Here is a 17,674-nt window from a genome sequence, read left to right on the forward strand (position 1 = left end):
CAGGCCATCACACTCACAGAGTTGTTGTAGGGATTAAATTAGGAGGGTGGGAGGCCCATGTGCATTAACTTGAGCTCCTTGGAGAAAGGGGCAAGACGTGAATGTATTGAATAAATAAGGACCAGAGACTCCAGAGATCTGCATATGAAATTTATTAGGAAAAGAGAATCCTCGTTTTTGCCCCTTCACATCTATTCAGGGGAGGAAAAGGAGGCAGCCAGCCCCCCTCCCAAAAAACCCAGAATGAATCAACTATCATTAAGAAAAGACAGGAAAGCAAATTGGAAATATTTTTTAACACGGCCCCCCCCCCGCCCCACGCAAAGAGAATATCCCTACTGACCTGACTCTCTCAAACAGTATCTACATGTTGGGATATATATTGTGTATATATATATCTGCAGATACACACACACACACACACACACACACACACACATGACAACACACCCACCCACGTTGAAACCAGTAAGGATATGGCCGCAATGGGCAAACACCAGTGTCACACAGGACACCTCGGCATTGCTCTTTGTGGTGTTGTTATTAAATACAGGACAACTATGCAGCAGGATTCGCACAGACCACTCCTGTCACTCGTGGGGAGGCAGGGAGGGGGCAGAGGATCATCATTTTTATTATTATTATCATTTTGTAATAAATGTGTAACACTTGAATGGTTCTCGGGAGCCCTTGGGTTGTTGTTTGAGTGAGAGAGGACTGATACCGAAAAAGACCCGTTTTTTCCCAAAGATAGAAACTGGCAGTGATGACGGGAACCAGCCGGTGCAGAAAGCCAAGGAAATCTCAGCAAAGATTCGTGTGAGCCGCGTTGCAAAAGGGACCGTGTGCGAGTGCAAAATGAAACCGGCTGCAGAACTAGGGCATCCATTTGACAACCAGGCGCCCTTCAGGTGTTATGTACTACAACGCCCATCAGCCCCTGCCAGCGCAGAGGGGATGGCTGAGGACGATGGTCGTTGTAGTCCCAAACTCCTGGTGGGCAAAGACTGGCCTAGCGCATTAATGCTCGAGGCTGTAAAGATGACGTTGTCAATCAACGGACAGAGCTCAAATGTTCGATTGAGAATGTGAACTTTGACATTCCTGCATTGCAAGGGGGTTGGACTACGTGGCCTCTGGAGGTCCCACCCAGCTCTACAATTCTGTGATTCAGAATGTCCAGAGTTACAAACAGGATGGGTATGGAAGGGGGCTTTCTCTTCTTCAAGCGAAGGAGGAGACCCCACTCTCTAACTTTGATACCCTTTTTGAAAACAGCTCATTTGAAAGTAGCTCGTTCCTGCTTTGCAAGGGGTGGACTAGATGAGCATTAGGGGGCCCTTCCAAGTAGACAAATTCTATGACGCTGCCCAAAACTCCGCCGGTGCCCATTTATGCTCCTTCTCCATGCCATGTCCCCTCTCTTTGCCCTCGAGGTGGTTCTCGGCCTCATATTCCCACACTGCGATCGAACCACCATGGCCCAGGTAAGCCACGGGACTTTCTTTGCAAACACCTTGGCAAAAAAAAAGACACGTGGACCACTGTATCGCCAGCAGGCAGAGAGGGGCCCGCAGGGAGAAGGGAGGTGGTTTGGAAAAGTGCCAACATCTTTGGCGCAGAGATGGCAGATGAAGTTGATAGACTTATATGGAACTGGCGGAAATGACTGGCAGAATCCGAGACCAGGGAGAAGAGTCGGTGGAAGAAGACTGGAAAAAGTTTAAAGATTATTTACAGAAATACTGCAGAATTAATGAATGTTAGAAAAATGTTGGAATGAAGTTATATGGCTTTAGTAGAAATGTTATAAGGAATTAAGTATAAATAGATTAATAGAGTATCAAAGGAAAAAATAAGGTTAGAATGTGTTAAGATAATTATAGGATAGAAAACAGAGAAAGATGGAAAGGAATTGCTGAAACAGTTAACAGAAGTGGAGTACAAAAAGGGAGGTGTGAGGAGGTCGCGGAAATAAGTGAATGAAAGATAAGATACTGAAATTATTTGATGTGTTTGAAATTGTGTTTTTTTTTTTGTTAGTTTAAATGTGTTGGTGTTGTGTAGTGTTTTTGTGTTGTATTGTATTGTTTTTATTTTTTGTAGTGCTTAAATTGTTAATAAATATTATTTTAAAAAAAACATCTTTGGCGCAGAGAGATGCAAAGAAAGCAGGGGAGACAGGGATGGGAAGGTGATTTTCAGCGCCCACAAAACTTTCCCAAAACAAGGCCAGTTTCAGCAGAGATCTGTTTTTTAAAATTTGGTATTTTGAAGGGAACCCCCCCCCCCATGTGCTTTGGGCACTCGCACAGCCACCGGCTGCTGGCAAATGCAGGAGGGGGGGGAATTGCTCTTGAGGTCGAATCCTGATCGCCAGCACCCAGCTGGCCACTGTGAGAAGAGGGTGCTGGACCAGATGGGCCATCGGCCTGGTCCAGCAGGTTCATCTTAGGTTCTTAAACAAGTTTTCAGGAGTGGCACCCTACAGCTATCATTTCCAGCTATTCATCACTCTGTTCTTGTGTTTGGTCCAGAGTGGAGACTCAAGCAAGGAATCATCCCTCTGCCCATCACTTTTAAGAGAAAGAGGGGAGAGGGTGGGAATCACGCTGCCTTACCACTGCTGCAACACGCCTCTCTGGCTTTGCTCCTCGTCCTGAGATTCTCTGCCAAGCGGCTTTCGAAATGGCAATTTAGCGAGCGCAAAAAGGCCTTCGGCAGCATCAGGAATGCAAATCACACCCCTTCTTCTTTTAGCCTGGCATCCTTCAACCCAGAAGTCCCAGCCATACTTGGGTGCTGGATAGTTAAACTATGGAACTCTCTGCCACAGGAGGCAGCGATGGCCATGAACCTTGATGGCTTTAAAAGAGGATCAGACAAATTCATGGAGGAGGCTATCGGTTCTGTTGATGCCATTCTAGGCTGTATCAACAGAAGTCTAGTGTCCAGCTCAAGGGAAATCATAGTCCAACTCTATTCTGCCTTGATCAAGTCACACCTGGAGTCCTGTGTCCAATTTGGAGCACCACAATTTAAGAAGGATGTTGACAAGCTGGAACGGGTGCAGAGGAGGGCAACCAAGATGATCAAAAGTCTGGAAACCAAGCCTGATGAGGAACGGTTGAAGGAACTGGGGATGTTTAGCCCGGAAGAGAGGAGACTGATATGACAGCCATCTTCAAATATCTCAAGGGCTGTCGCATGGAAGATGGAGCAAGTTTGTTTTCTCCTGATCTGGAGGGTAGGACTCGAACCCACGGCTTCAAGTTACAAGAAAGGAGAGTCCGACTTAACATCAGGAAGAACTTTCTGATGGCAAGAGCTGTTCGACAGTGGAACTGTCTCCCACAAGACCTGGTGGCCATCTCCTTCCTGGGAGGTTTTTAAGCAGAGGTTGGAGGGCCATCTGTCATGTACGATCCAGTTGAAATTCCTGTGTAGGTGGGGGTTGGACTAAATGACCCTGAGGGGTCCCTCCTGAATTCACAGTTCTATGTTTCTATAAAATCGCACCGCTTCTTTGAGCCTGACATTCCTCAACCCAGAAGTCCCAGCCATATTTGGGTGTTGGATAGTTATCTATGGAACTCCCTGCCACAGGAGGCAACAATGACCACTATCCTAGATGGCTTTAAAAGAGGATTGGACAAATTCATGGAGACAGCTATCAATAACCACTAGCCTCGATGGATGTGGTCTGCCTGCAAGGTTAGAGGCAGTGATGCTTCTGAACACCAGTTGCCTTTGAATTTGGCTTAGTGTGTCATCTGAAGCTGGGACAATAGGTTAGATCTCTCCACCTTAACAACCTGTAACCATCGGTCAAACCTTGGCTACAGATTGTGGTTATGGATGAGTAGGGGTGAGGGAGAAATTCAATTCACATTGCAAGGTGAATCTACTTAATTTACAGTTTCCGAAGCAATACATAAACTGAAGCACAGCTACCTTTCGAAATCTGCACTTCTCCGAATTTTGCAGATCCGCTTTCCAGCCAAAGCATAGCGTACAAAGATCCCCACGCTCAGCCGACGTGCGCTTCAAACTGCGTATATCGGTGAAAATAATTTGCAAAAGTGCACGTCAGGCAAAATCGCGTACAAAAATATTCACACGGGGGGGGGGGGGAATCTGCGCTGAAATGGCGATGGCTTTTCACAAGGACGATATTGCAAACTGATGTGAAAATGCGGGGAATTGAAGATTGGGGGAAATGAGAAATTAAGAGAAGCTGGAATTGTCAGACTCGCCCATCCCCAGGGAGGAAACGCCTTAATCAAGATCCTGGGTTTGGATGGCATGCTAAGCCAAACCATGGTTTAGTTTTTATGCACCTAGCAAGTTTCCTGCATTGATTTCCTGGTCTGAGCTTTGTATTCTCCAGCAAACTCTTGCTTTTCCCATAACCTGCTAACACCCTGCCCCACAAGTACCCGCAGCCCAGTCCATAAAGGCTTCAAATTGTCAACAGCACCCCCGTTACTGCTCCCACGGTGTCGTGCAATTCAGGGCCTGCCAGGCACCGGAAGCCTGTTCTGGACCCAATCCAGGAACAGCAATACCTTTCCGGGGATCAAGAGGATGCCTGAGGAATTAACCTCCAAATTATTTGTAGAGCTGTCTAGGGTGGAAGAGAGAGAAGGCAGCCCACCACTGACTCGACTGTTTGGGCCCTGTACTCCGAATGGCTTAGCAACCTGAAAGTTCAATGCCAGGAACGAGAATGCTTTGTTTCAAAAGAAGAGGGAGAAGAAACTGGAAGCCTGAACTCAGTGAACCACAATTTGCTAAAGGGGGATGAATGGATCTCCTTCGACTACAGACCTGGCTTGTTCGGTTTAGAATGCCGAAAGAGAAAGGTGTCCTTTCAAGCCTAGAATTGGGCCAGAACAGGATTTCCCAAACTTGGATCTCCAGCCGTTTTTGGACTACAGTTCCCATCATCCCCGGCCACTGGTCCTGCTTAGCTAGGGATGATGGGAGTTGTAGTCCAAAAAAAAAAAAAAAGATGGAGACCCAAATTTGGGAAACTCTGGACTAGATAGTCCTCGGGGTCTCTTCCAACTCTGCAATTCTGTGGTTCTCCTTTGGCAGTGGGTGGCAAGTGCCAGGTTCAACCCTGGCATCTCTAGGTAGACCCCTGGGTGGGTCACTGCCAGCCAGTGTGGGCATTGCTGAGTGTGTGGGACCAGAGGCGCAAGACAGTAGTTCCATGTGAAACAGCTCTCAGCCCAGACTATGAGAAGGAATTGCATTTCTGGGTATAGGAGAGGGGGGTGAGGTGGGCTGCATTCTGCCAGGGCAGTTTTACCTGTTGCTGATCACATTTAGCAATTAAAGCCCTAAACGACTCTGCTACCAGAGCTGGGGAACACACGCACATCTCACCAGGCTACCCAAAGATGACTTTGCCTGACCAGATGCTGACGACGAGCGGGTGAGTCAAGTGGGTTGGGTGGTGTGGGGCAGGGGGGTCGTGCATTCATCCCACTCAACTGCGCGAGGAAGCTTAGAAACGACAGCAAGCTGGCAGGCTCCTAGTCCTCATGGAGGAAGCCGGTCTGCGAGGTGTTGAGGGGTGAGGTGGGGTGAGGCGTAGGTGTCTGACAGAAGGAGCATGGAGAGTGGGGAGAGGGAGGTGGGGGGCGATGGAAGGAGATGCCTGCGGCGGGGAGAGCACATTGTATATATAAATAAGAAGAACCCCCTTTTTTTTTTGTTTCCAAAATCAGCCCCGTTGTTTTCCCGGAAGGGAACAGGGTTGCAAAGTTGCACTTGTGTGTGTCCGGATTCCTCCCCAAGTGGGGAGGTGCCTGGGGGCGTCATTCTGCCTCCATGTGCCCGTCTTCCGAGTCCAGGCACCCGTTCATCTTGAGGCCGTTGTTCTCGCCCATCGTTTGCAGGTCGTATTCCTCGTCCAGAAAGTCCAGGGAGTTGTTGCTGGGGAGGCCCCGGATCGTGAATTTGTGCGAGACCTTCATCCAGTGTTCCCGGTTGCTGGCCACCCTCTCGTACAGCTCGGCCGATTTGGGGAAGAGGTCGTTGAGGACCCTGGGGGGAGGGCATGGGGGAGAAAGAGAGAAACAGAAGGTCCAACAACATCCATGTCGATGAACGCACAATCTGGAGTCGTAGCTATGAGCTGATGATGATGATAATAATAATAATAATAATAATAATAATAATAATAATAATAATAATTATTCAGTCATAAAGGTAAAGGGACCCCTGACCGTTAGGTCAAGTCATGGCCGACTCTGGGGTTGCAGTGCTCATCTCACTTTATTGGCTGCGGGAGCTGGCGTACAGCTACCGGGTCATGTGGCCAGCATGACTAAGCCGCTTCTGGCGAACCAGAGCAGCGCATGGAAACACCGTTTACCTTCCTGCCAGAGTGGTACCTATTTATCTACTTGCACTTTGATGTGCTTTCAAACTGCTAGGGTGCCAGGAGCAGGGACCGAGCAACGGGAGCTCACCCCGTCGCGGGGATTTGAACCGCCGACCTTCTGATCGGCAAGTCCTAGGCTCTGTGGTTTAACCCACAGCACCACCCGTGTCCCTTAATACAGTCATACCTCAGGATAAATGTGCTTAAAGTATTTTTGGGTTGCGCTCTGCGGCGACCCAGAAGTAACGGAGTGCATTGATTCTGGGTTTTGCCGTGTGTGCATGTGCAGACGTTCAAAATGACGTCACGGACATGCGCGGAAGCTGCAAAACGTGACCCGCACATGCGCAGACACGCGGACGCAGGTTGCATTCGCTTCAGGATGTGAACGAGGCTCTGGAACGGATCCCGTTCACATCCCGAGGTACCACTGTAATAATAAATTTTATTTATACCCTGCCCTCCCCAGCCAAGACTGGGCTCAGGGCGGCTAACACCCGATATAAAAACAAATTGATTGAAATACAACTTAAGAACAAGATTAAAATACAGCATTAAAATGCAGCCTCATTTCAGTAGAAACTCAAATCAAAAACTTTTTGGGGGATGAAAACGTCAAGTCTTCACCAAGGCCAACTATCCAGACTGGTCCTACGTGGGCCAGAAAAAAGCCAGGGAAGTCCCCAAATAGGAGTTCCATCACAGAAGGAGAAAGGGAAAAGGAAAGAGGGGGAGGGAATCAAGTTGATTCCAAGCTGAAGGTGAGGCGGAACAACTGTGTGGGGGATCCTTCCAAATCTACAAATCTATGTGGTTGTCCCCACAAAACAGTACTTCTGCCTAGGGCCTTTGGCTTCAGCCAGCAGACCAGCTTTTCTTGTCAATAATAATAATAATAATAATAATAATAATAATAATAATAATAATAATAATAATTTACTATTTATACTCCACCCATCGGGTTGGGTTTCCCCAGACACCTTGGGCGGCTCCCAACAGAATATTAAAAACACGATCAAACATCAAACGTTAAAAACTTCCCTAAACAGGGCTGCCTTCAGATGTCTTCTAAAAGTCAGGAGGGCGTTCCACAGGGCGGGCGCCACCACCAAGAAGGCCCTCTGCCTGGTGCTCTGTAACCTCACTTCTTGCAGGGAGGGAACTGCCAGAAGGGCCTCGGAGCTGGACCTTAGTGTCCGGGCAGAACGATGGAGGTGGAGATGCTCCTTCAGGTATACTGGACCGGGGCCGTTTAGGGCTTTAAAGATCCGTACCAACACTCTGAATTGTGCTTGGAAACGTACTGGGAGCCAATGTAGGTCTTTCAACACCGGTGTTATGTGGTCTCGGCAGCTGCTCCCAGTCACCAGTCTAGCTGCCGCATTCTGTATTAGTTGTAGTTTCTGGGTCACCTTCAAAGGTAGCCCCACATAGAACGCATTGCAGTAGCCCAAGCGGGAGATAACCAGAGCATGCACCACTCTGGCGAGACAGTCTGTGGGCAGGGAGGGTCTCAGCCTGCATACCAGATGGAGCTGGTAGACAGCTGCTCTGGACACAGAATTGACCTGTGCCTCCATGGACAGCTGTGAGTCCAGAATGACTCCCAGGCTGCACACCTGGTCCTTCAGGGGCACAGTTACCCCATTCAGGACCAGGGAGTCCCCCACACCCACTCACCTCCTGTTCCTCCAAAACAGTACTTCTGTCTTGCCAGGATTCAACCTACTGGGGTTCAACATACTGGGAGACAATGTAGGTCTTTCAGGACTGGTGTTATGTGGTCTCGGTGGCCACTCCCAGTCACCAGTCTAGCTACTGCATTCTGCATTAGTTGTAGTTTCCGGGTCACCTTCAAAGGTAGCCCCACATAGAGTGCATTGCAGTAGTCCAAGCAGGAGATAACCAGCGCATGCACCACTCTGGCCAGACAGAGCTTTACTCCAGACTGCAGCCCCCCTCCCTCCACAACCCTCTCCCGCCCCCCAGGGGCTCACTTGTAGATGGGCATGGCAATGTGCTCCATGAAACTGATCTGCAGCTCCGGGATGTAGGCTTTTTCCCGGTCCATCATCTCCATCGGTCGGTTGCCCATGGCCTTCTCCTGCAGAGAAATCGGGGTGTTCAAATTGACAAGGCACAGCTCATTTCCCTGCTTTCCTGTGAGCCCAGAGAGCTGAGGAATGACACCCCCCGACTTTCCACACTCTCGGGGAGAAACAGAGAGCATACCCCCTCCATTTGTTGAACCCTAGCACCCACCAGCCCCGGCCAGAATGGAAGTTGTTGAGGAGATTTCACCCCTCCCATATCCAAGAATCTCCTGACGAGTCTGCTGATTCTCCAGAGAGGAGGAGCAGTGTACTGCTTTTTACTTATTCAGCTCCAGCACCATGTCAGTCAGTGTGTCGGAGAGAGAGAGAGACTGAGTGTTAGAGATCGTGTGTAGAGATAAGGTTGCTGCTAAGAGCAGCTGCAGACACTCAGTGCAGCATTCATTTATGCTTAGACCTATTTAGCTCTGTATATAGTTTTGTATTATAGTTGTAGTTATAGAATAAAAGAAGATATTCTACACAGCTGCTCTCCGAGTCGTGTATACACTGCCAGACTCTGCTATACTCTGCTGTGCGACGACTGTATTGTGGAAGTGAACCCGGTGCTCACAACTCTAAGCTGTGAGTCCACAGCACTTTGACCAGGTGGTCTCTGGCAGTGCTACCCAGCTCACCTAGCCCAGTCGGGGTTGAAGTGCATGAGTCCAGCTGGTGACACTGGCTCAAGGGCGATGCTGACAGTTGTAGTCCAGTGACAACTGGATGATAAAAGGCTCCCCTTTCTTGCACCATGGAATAACCAACGGACTCCCTTGGAAGATCATGAAGTCTCCTTCATTGGAGGTTTTTAAGCAGAGCTTGGGTGTCCATCTGTCCAGGACGCATTAGCCATGATTCCTGCATTGCAGCAGGTTGGGCTAGATGACCCCTGAGGTCCCACCCAACTCTAGAATTCTGTGACCCTCCGATCTTTCCAAATCCAGCCCAGAGCAGGAGATAATTCTCAGTCGTTTTTGAATGTGGAGACATCATTGCAATGTTTCCACGTGATGCTGCAATGCAGGGGCATTCTTGCGAGCATGGATGAGTTGAGATCGTAACTCATCAAACGCCCTGGTCTGGATGTGCTTAACTAAATTCAGATGAATCCCAAGTTGGGGGGGGGGCGATTTTGTCTAAGGAGAAGAGAGCCCCTCCTCAGCAACACGGTCTTCAAAAAACGCTGCAGACAAGCATCTCCTGTGAGTGAAACGATGTCTCTAATTTCACCGTTCGTGGAAAACCTAAGGCTGTACATACTGCTCTGTAACCAAATGTCTCTGAGAAGTTTGTAATAATAATAATAATAATAATAATAACAATAATAATAATAGTAATAATAATAATAATTTATTTATACCCTGCCCACCATCTGGCTGTGTTTCCCCAGCCACTCTGGACGGCTTCCAACCAAATATTAAAAACAATACAGCATCAGACATTAAAAACTTCCCTAAACAGGGCCTTTCAGTTGTCTTTTAAAGTAAAATAGTTCCTTATTGCCTTGACATCTGATGGGATGGTGTTCCACAGTGTGGGCGCCACCACCAAGAAGGCCCTCTGCCTGGTTCCCTGTAACCTCAATTCTGGCAGCGAGAGAACCGCCAGAAGGCCCTCGGTGCTGGACCTCCGTGTCCAGGCAGAACGATGGAGGTGGAGACGCTCCTTCAGGTCTACTGGGCCTTTGAGGCCATTTAGGGCTTTCAAGGTCAGCACCAACGCTTTGAATTGTGCTTGGAAACATACTTGTAAAACCCTGAAAGTTAAACTTCCTGGAACGAATACAAGCCCAGAGGCACAGAGAGATCTGCCGCCGCCCAGTGTTGAATCAGGAGTTTACTGTTGCAATGCACAGCCAGAGAGGGGCACCTGGTGGTGCTGAGCCTCCTGATTGCCTGGTTTGGAATCCAAACCTTTGCAACTCAGAAAGCCTCCAACTGGAGAGATGCAGGAGGACCCAAGAGAGCTCTCCTGGTTCAGATTGTCATCTAATTCATTCCCTCTCATTTACCCATCCAGGATCTGCAGCAGCAGCAGAAGTGGGAGCAGGCAAGGTCTTTTCCCCATCTCTCCATGTCAGCTCAGATGGTGCTTAGCAAGATCCTGGGCACCCTGGGAAATCTGATCTTCCCAGGGCACCCGATGTTCTTTCTACGAGGGAGATCTGGGATCTGCAGCAGCAGCAGCAGCAGGAGGAAAAGTGGAAACAGGGAAGAAGGTTTCCTCCTCAGCACACTCTCCTTCTCTCCTTGACAGCTTGGATGAGGTTTAGCAAGATCCCAGGCACCCTGGGAAATCTGATCTTCCCAGGGCACCCGATGATCTTTCTACGATTGAGACCTCCCCACCAGGCCTGATAAGGGGTCAGCAAGGATTTGGGCAAGGGGCTTATGGGGGAGAGGTGTACACGCATTGTCTTAGGAGCGTTTTCTTACGTACCAGATCTCCTTGGGAGAAGAACTCCTTGTAGATCAACTCCTGGAAAGCAAAAGTCACGGTTTAGGCAAGTTTTAATTAATTTTCCTCAATGTGAAGTCATCTGGCCACCTTCTTCCCTGCTCAGGCGAGCCAGCACGCTTGGCGGTTATGTGCCCCCGACTGTTTGCCCAAATTTCAGCCTCCGACTCTGACCATTGGTACACGCAACCCACAACTGTTTCCTCTGCCTGGAAGTGGAGCCCCAGAGTCTTGGGAAGGTTTTTTTTAATAATAATAATAATAATAATAATAATAATAATAATAATGATAATGATAATAATAATTTATTTATACCCCGCCCTTCCCAGTTCAGAAAACCGGGTCCAGGGCGGCTAACAAGAAATTTTAAACACTTAATTGATGCAACAAAAAACAGCAAAAAATACAGTATAAAGCGTGAATAACAATAAATTCAGAATTCAAAAATCAATTTAGGGGAAAAATCCATCCAATAAACATTAGATGATCACCAGGGCTAGCAGGCTAAATTAGTCCTATTTGGGCCAGCGAGGAGACCAGGGGAGAATTAGCTGTGGGATCCCAAGAGCGGGTAATCTTCATAAAAAGGGGAGGGGGAGGGAAGGAAGGGGAATAAAAGATCAGGCTAAGTTCAGATTGAAAGGCAGGTGGAATAGCCCTGTCTTACAGGCTCGATGGAAGGAAGTTAAATCCTGCAGGGCCCTGGTCTCCTGGGACAGAGCATTCCACCAGGTCGGAGCCTTTTAAAAACAGAGATGCCGTGATTTAACCTGGCACATTCTGCATGCAAAATTCAGGCTACTAGTAGAGCATCAATATGGTTCAAACAATATCCAAGGATCCCTAAGCAATTATGGCAACTCCTTTTCTAACCTCCTGGCAGCAGTGCAACAGGTAAATCTTTTCTAGGCATGGAGAAACAGGCACCCAGATGTCTGTGGGAAACTCACGGTCCAACAGCACCCTACCCTCTTCTAAGCTTTCCAGCAAAATTAAATTAAACAGCAAAATGAAAGTATGACTGCCTCTGACTGTACAGGCAGAGCACAGCCTCTCTCATGGCTTGCAGCCACCAATAGCCTGGTCCTCCTTCAATAATTTGTTTAATCTTCTTTTAAAGCTTTCCATGGTGGTGGCTATCACTGCTTCCTGTGGCAGGGAGTTCCACAGTTTCGTTTCGTTTTGCTTTTAATTTGCACACCGCCTTTCTATATTGCTACACATGAGGTGGTTTACAAGCTGCAAAAAGCAACAACAAAATGGGCAGCAAAGAACACACACCTAATAACAATACAGTGGTACAAACCCTTTGGTTCTCAAACTCTGAAAACCCAAAGTAAGTGTTCCGGTTTTCAAACAATTTTTGGAAGCCAAACGTCCGATGCGGCTGTCGGCTATTGTTTCTGGAGCACCTGCACCAATCAGAAGCTGCGCCTTGGTTTTCGAACATTTTGGAAGTCAAACGGACTTCTAGAACGGATTAAGTTTGGCGCTTTTGTTTTTGGTATTTATTTTGCGTTTTTGTTTTTCAGGCTTTTTCGGTTAATTTGTTTTTTTGACTGTGTGGAACCCAATTCAGCTACTGACTGACTGACTGATTGATTGATTGATTGATTGATTGATTGATTGATTGTGTGACTGTGGAAATGGATAAAACCCGCCCCCCTCCCATCCAAACAATGACTATCATCAGTGCAGGGAAGGAAAAAAATAATTTTTCACTTTTATCATCTACAATACTGTCTTATTTATTTTCTCGGCCAGTAAAATGAGATGAGTGCCACAACCCCAGAGTTGTCCACGACTGGACCTAATGATCAGGGGTCCCTTTAACTTTATCTTACACTGATTATTGCTTTCATTTTATGGACCAGTGGTCTCATCAGATAGTAAAATTCATGTTAAATTGCTTTTTTAGGGGTTGTTCTTAAAAGTCTGGACCGGATTAATCCATTTTGCATTACTTTCTGTGGGAAAGCACGCCTTGGTTTTGGAACAATTTGGTTTTGGAACAGGCTTCCGGAATGGATTAAGTTTGAGAACCAAAGTACCACTGTACAAAAAAGCCACAATAACTTTAAAATAAACAACCTATATCAAATTAAGCAATATTCAACAATCCATTAGAACATAATAGTAAGCAGCAGAATTACATATCAGCAAATAATAATGAAACAGTTTACCCTTAACAATTCCAATAAATTATAATCAATAAGAATCTTGGCAAGTCACAATGCATTAAATGCCACAAAACATATAGAAAGAAATTCTGAATCTTCCAACATTCCCCAAGTTCTTGTGCAGGCATAGGCAAACTTGGCCCTCCAGATGTTTTGGGACTACAATTCCCATCATCCCTGACCACTGGTCATGTTAGCTAAGGATGATGGGAGTTGTAGTCCCAAAAACATTGGAAGGGCCGAATTCGCCTATGCCTGTTCTAGTGTTATGAGAGAGGCAGAAAAACCCTTCTGTTCCCGACATGCCACGCGTGATTTTACGCACCTCTGACTTGCCTTTCCCCAGAACAGAAAAACCCTGGAGGTGGCGACCATTCCTCATGAGGGTGTAGAGGTGAGAAGGCTACCTTGTCATGTATAATCTGGTCGAGATTCCTGCATTTCAGGGGGCTGGACTGGATGACCCTGGGCCCCCCCCTTCCAACTCAACAGCTCTAGGATTCCCACACTCACCGCGATCTTGCGGGTGGTCTTCCAGCCTTTGGTCTGGTCCGAGAGGTCGCATGAGGTCATGAGGAGGCAGAGCAGGAGGCTGTGGTGCTGCTTGTTTTTGGGGTCGTAGCCAACTGCAAAGGGCGAGAGATGGAGGAGGCCTCCTTTTTTGGACTCCGCAGAGACAGCACAAGGCCAGCAAGACCCTCTCCCCAAAGAAATGAGGTGTGGAAGGTGTGGGGTCTCTGTTTTATCCCCCCCCCCATGGCCCTTAGGAGAATCACACCTTGGTTTTAAATACAGTTACAGATAGGTAGCCGTGTTGGTCTGCCATAGTCAAAACAAAATAAATAAATTCCTTCCAGTAGCACCTTAAAGACCAACTAAGTCAGTTCTTGGTATGAGCTTACGTGTGCATGTGTATGAGCTTTCGTGTGCATGTGTATGAGCTTTTCATGTGCATGTGTATGAGCTTTTCGTGTGCATGTGTATGTGTGCTTGGTATGAGCTTTCGTGTGCATGTGTGTATCTGAAGAAGTGTGCATGCACACGAAAGCTCATACCAAGAACTGACTTAGTTGGTCTTTAAGGTGCTACTGGAAGGAATTTGTTTTGTTTTGACTTGGTTTTAAATGCAGTGTAAGGTTTTAAATGCAGTGTAAGGTTTTAAATGCAGTGTAAGGTAGTATCAGGTTTTAAATGCAGTGTAAGGTAGTCTCAGGGATGTGGGTGGCGCTGTGGGTTAAACCACAGAGCCTAGGACTTGCTGATCAGAAGGTCGGCGGTTCGAATCCCCGCGATGGGGTGAGCTCCCGTTGCTCGGTCCCTGTTCCTGCCCACCTAGCAGTTTGAAAGCACGTCAAAGTGCAAGTAGATAAATAGGCACTGCTCAGGCGGGAAGGTAAACGGCATTTTCGTGCGCTGCTCTGGTTTGCCAGAAGCGGCTTAGTCATGCTGGCCACATGACCCGGAAGCTGTACGCCGGCTCCCTCGGCCAATAAAGCAAGATGAGCGCCGCAACCCCAGAGTTGGCCACAACTGGACCTAATGGTCAGGGGTCCCTTTACTTTTACCTTTTAAGGTAGTCTCTATGGGAGTATATTGTATTTAATTATGGAAGTATCAGAGTTTTTGGGGGGTTAACCAGGCTGGGATAGTTGGGATAGTAGGCTGCTTGGTTTTTCAATTTTCAATGTAGATTTTTCAATTTCATTGTTCTGTATGGGACAATGACAATAAATATTACCGTATCGTAAGGGATTCAGAATCACACTCCATTGCCTGTGATTGAATCCCCACCCCCCAAAAAACAGAACTGGGTAAAAATAAGTATTTGGGCCGCAGAAAGAAAGCAGCTTCTCAAGCCAAACAGGTGCCACCTGACTTTATTAACTATAAGCCCCTATTGTCAGAAACGTGAATTCTGGTCCTGCATTGCAGAGGTTGGACTAGATGACCCCGGGTCCCTTTCAACTCTCCGTTCCACGACATGGGAAAAATAATCACTTTTTGGAAGAGGGCCATGAAGATTTCTAATGCAGAAGACTGGAAATCTAAACAAAATATAAGCCGTTGTAGGAACTTTTGTTACTTCTGATTAGATGTTATTGTTATTAGATTCTTTTGTGATTTCTCTCTCTTTTGATTCAATAAATGGTTTTTAATTTTGTATTTCAAATTGTTGCAACCTGCCCCGGTTCCTTAGCACGAAGGGCAGGTAATAAATAATAATATTATTAATAGCACGAGACTCTTAATCCCAAGGTTGTGGGTTCAAGCGCCACATTGGGTGAAATATTCCTGCATGCTGGGGTTGGGCTGGATGACCCTCAGGGTCCCTTACAACTCTACAATTTTTTTTTATTTCGTGATTCGGCGCTTCAAAATCTGGTTTCTTTAGGACTTTGCCTTTTTTTCTTTCTAGCTCTCATACCCTTAGGGATCATAGTTTTCAACTTTTTTCCCTTTTCTTGCAAGGAATCCTATTCGGAATAAGGGAATTTCCCTTTAAAAAAGGGAAACGTTGACAGCTATGCTAGGGATGTGTCTGAAAAGACAAAGGAGGAGGGAGCAGTGTGTTTTAAATTTTTGTGGGTTACTGGAAAACTGAGCTAACTTCTTCTATGGTTCATACCTAATATCTCCTGTGGGCTAGACTGAATTGTGTATTCGAGGAAGATATTTCAACACAAGAAAGCCAATAGATCCCAGCCCCGGATTCTGCTTCCTTGACATAAGACAGGAAGAAGTTGTTTGTGTGTGTGAGTTTGTAGCTTTTATGTAGGGAGACTCCTGTCCAACTTTAGAAATCTGGTGGCCATGCCCTTCACATCTGGCTCCACCTGGTGGACTGGTCAACCCCTGGTTACCTTCTGCCATTTTCTGGAGGTCTTTGAAGATCCTCAAGTGGTGAGCAAGGTCTGTAGCCAGGATAATGTCTCTCATCAAGTCCAGCATCCTTTGGTAATCCTATTGGAGCAACAAGACTGGAAGTTGTGGGGTGTGAAATCACCAAAGCAGTCAAGTACAGCATTCCCTTTTTGCCCAGAGTGGACACACAGGGGAATGTTGCTCCAGCCAGGAGGACTTCCAGGAGGACTTCCTGTCACACCTGGTCCAGAGCATATCCTCCCCCTGCGTGTGACCAGGTAGATGGCCGTGGACCCTATAAAGGGGCTAGTCACACAGCCATCTTCCCTTTACTCTCTTGCTCTTGCTTACTCTTACTCTTGATGCTTTTTGGTGTCTGCTGTCTCTGAAAATTTTCACACATCACTTGGGAAGACAGGCAAACTAATGCCAGTGTACTGGAAGAAGCAACGATCACCAGCGTTGAAGCAATGATTCTTCAACATCAACTTCGTTGGGCTGGTTCTATATGACAACCTCCTGAAATGATGTCAGCTGCTGGTGACAAACGAGACAGCTGCCAGTCATGCTGGTTGATGCTGATGGTAGTCGTGGTCCTGGAGTGCACCAGGTTGGAAATGACGGAGTGTTGAGAAATGACCGGCTTTAACCATCAATGCTTTTTGCTATGAGACCCCGGGAACTGCTGGCCCTCTCCTGACTCACCTTCCGAGAGAAATGATCGAAGATGTTGCAGCCGTGGGTGTTTAAGATGGCGATGGCCTGAGCAAAATGGTGCCTCTGTGCAGAGAGAAAAACATGCCCTTTTAGTGTCCCGGTTCCAGCCCTCTGGAATCAGTTGCCAGCTGAAATTAGACAGGCGCCCCGCATCATGGGGTTTAGGTGCCTACTGAATATGTTTTTGTTTGAAGGAGCATCTCCAAGCCAAGTTACAGGGAACCAGGCAGAGGGCCTTCTTGGTGGTGGCACCCTCCCTGTGGAACGTCCTCCCACCGATGTCAAAGAGAAAAACAACTACCAGATTTTAGAAGACATCTGAAGGCAGCCCTGTTTAGGGAAGCTTTTAATGCTTGATGGACTACTGTATTTTAATATTTTGTTGGAAGCCGCCCAGAGTGTCTGGGGAAACCCAGCCAGATGGGCGGGGTATAAATAATAATAAATTGTTGTTGTTGTTGTTTTAAAAGATGCAGCCAGCTTGCTTTCAGCTGCTCCAGAGGGCAGGAACCTCAACACGGTTTTATTTTCAAGAAGGAGCCAGTTCTCATGCATCCAGCCACTTCAAACTGCACGATATTAATATCTGTAATAGTTTTACCTCCATCACTGAGCCTTCTGAGCTGTACAGGGCAGCCAAGACCGATTTCTAAAAAGAGAAAATAAAGAGACATCACGTCAGGGAACCCAAGCTGCTGTCCTAATCCAGGACGATACGAGACCCCAAACCTCTCCCTCCCTTTCTTGAAGACGGGTTCTGCTTGAATATTTTTGTTTCCCCTTCACATTGTTGCAAGGAATGTTCTTTTCGGCAGGGACACAGGCGTGTTTGGTTTGGAAAGACTGCAGAAACATTTTGAATTGGCGCCATCTGCGTTGCTATTTTGCATTTGCAATATTGCATTTGTATGTTTGTTCTCGGGAGCCTTTTGGGCTGAAAGGTGACATACCGTATTTTTCGCCCT

General features: G+C 47.1%; 1 protein-coding gene across 5 annotated transcripts in view; it reads right to left on the reverse strand.

Moving 5' to 3' along the window:
- Window positions 1–5,272: 5,272 nt before the first annotated feature.
- PDE2A (phosphodiesterase 2A) overlaps window positions 5,273–17,674 on the reverse strand; it is a 386,253-nt gene continuing 373,851 nt past the window's right edge. For all 5 annotated transcript variants that reach the window (XM_081860195.1, XM_081860197.1, XM_081860198.1 and 2 more), the window contains 7 exons: window positions 17,311–17,358; window positions 16,698–16,772; window positions 15,992–16,091; window positions 13,644–13,756; window positions 10,933–10,971; window positions 8,395–8,501; window positions 5,273–6,057 (listed from right to left, as the gene is read on the reverse strand). In XM_081860195.1, coding sequence (XP_081716321.1) covers window positions 5,829–6,057; window positions 8,395–8,501; window positions 10,933–10,971; window positions 13,644–13,756; window positions 15,992–16,091; window positions 16,698–16,772; window positions 17,311–17,358 — 711 coding nt within the window. In that variant the 3' untranslated portion in view covers window positions 5,273–5,828. The remainder of the gene's footprint in view (window positions 6,058–8,394; window positions 8,502–10,932; window positions 10,972–13,643; window positions 13,757–15,991; window positions 16,092–16,697; window positions 16,773–17,310; window positions 17,359–17,674) is intronic.

This window comes from Podarcis erhardii (genome assembly GCF_964252035.2).
Source record: "Podarcis erhardii genome assembly, chromosome: 4".
NCBI lineage: Eukaryota > Metazoa > Chordata > Lepidosauria > Squamata > Lacertidae > Podarcis > Podarcis erhardii.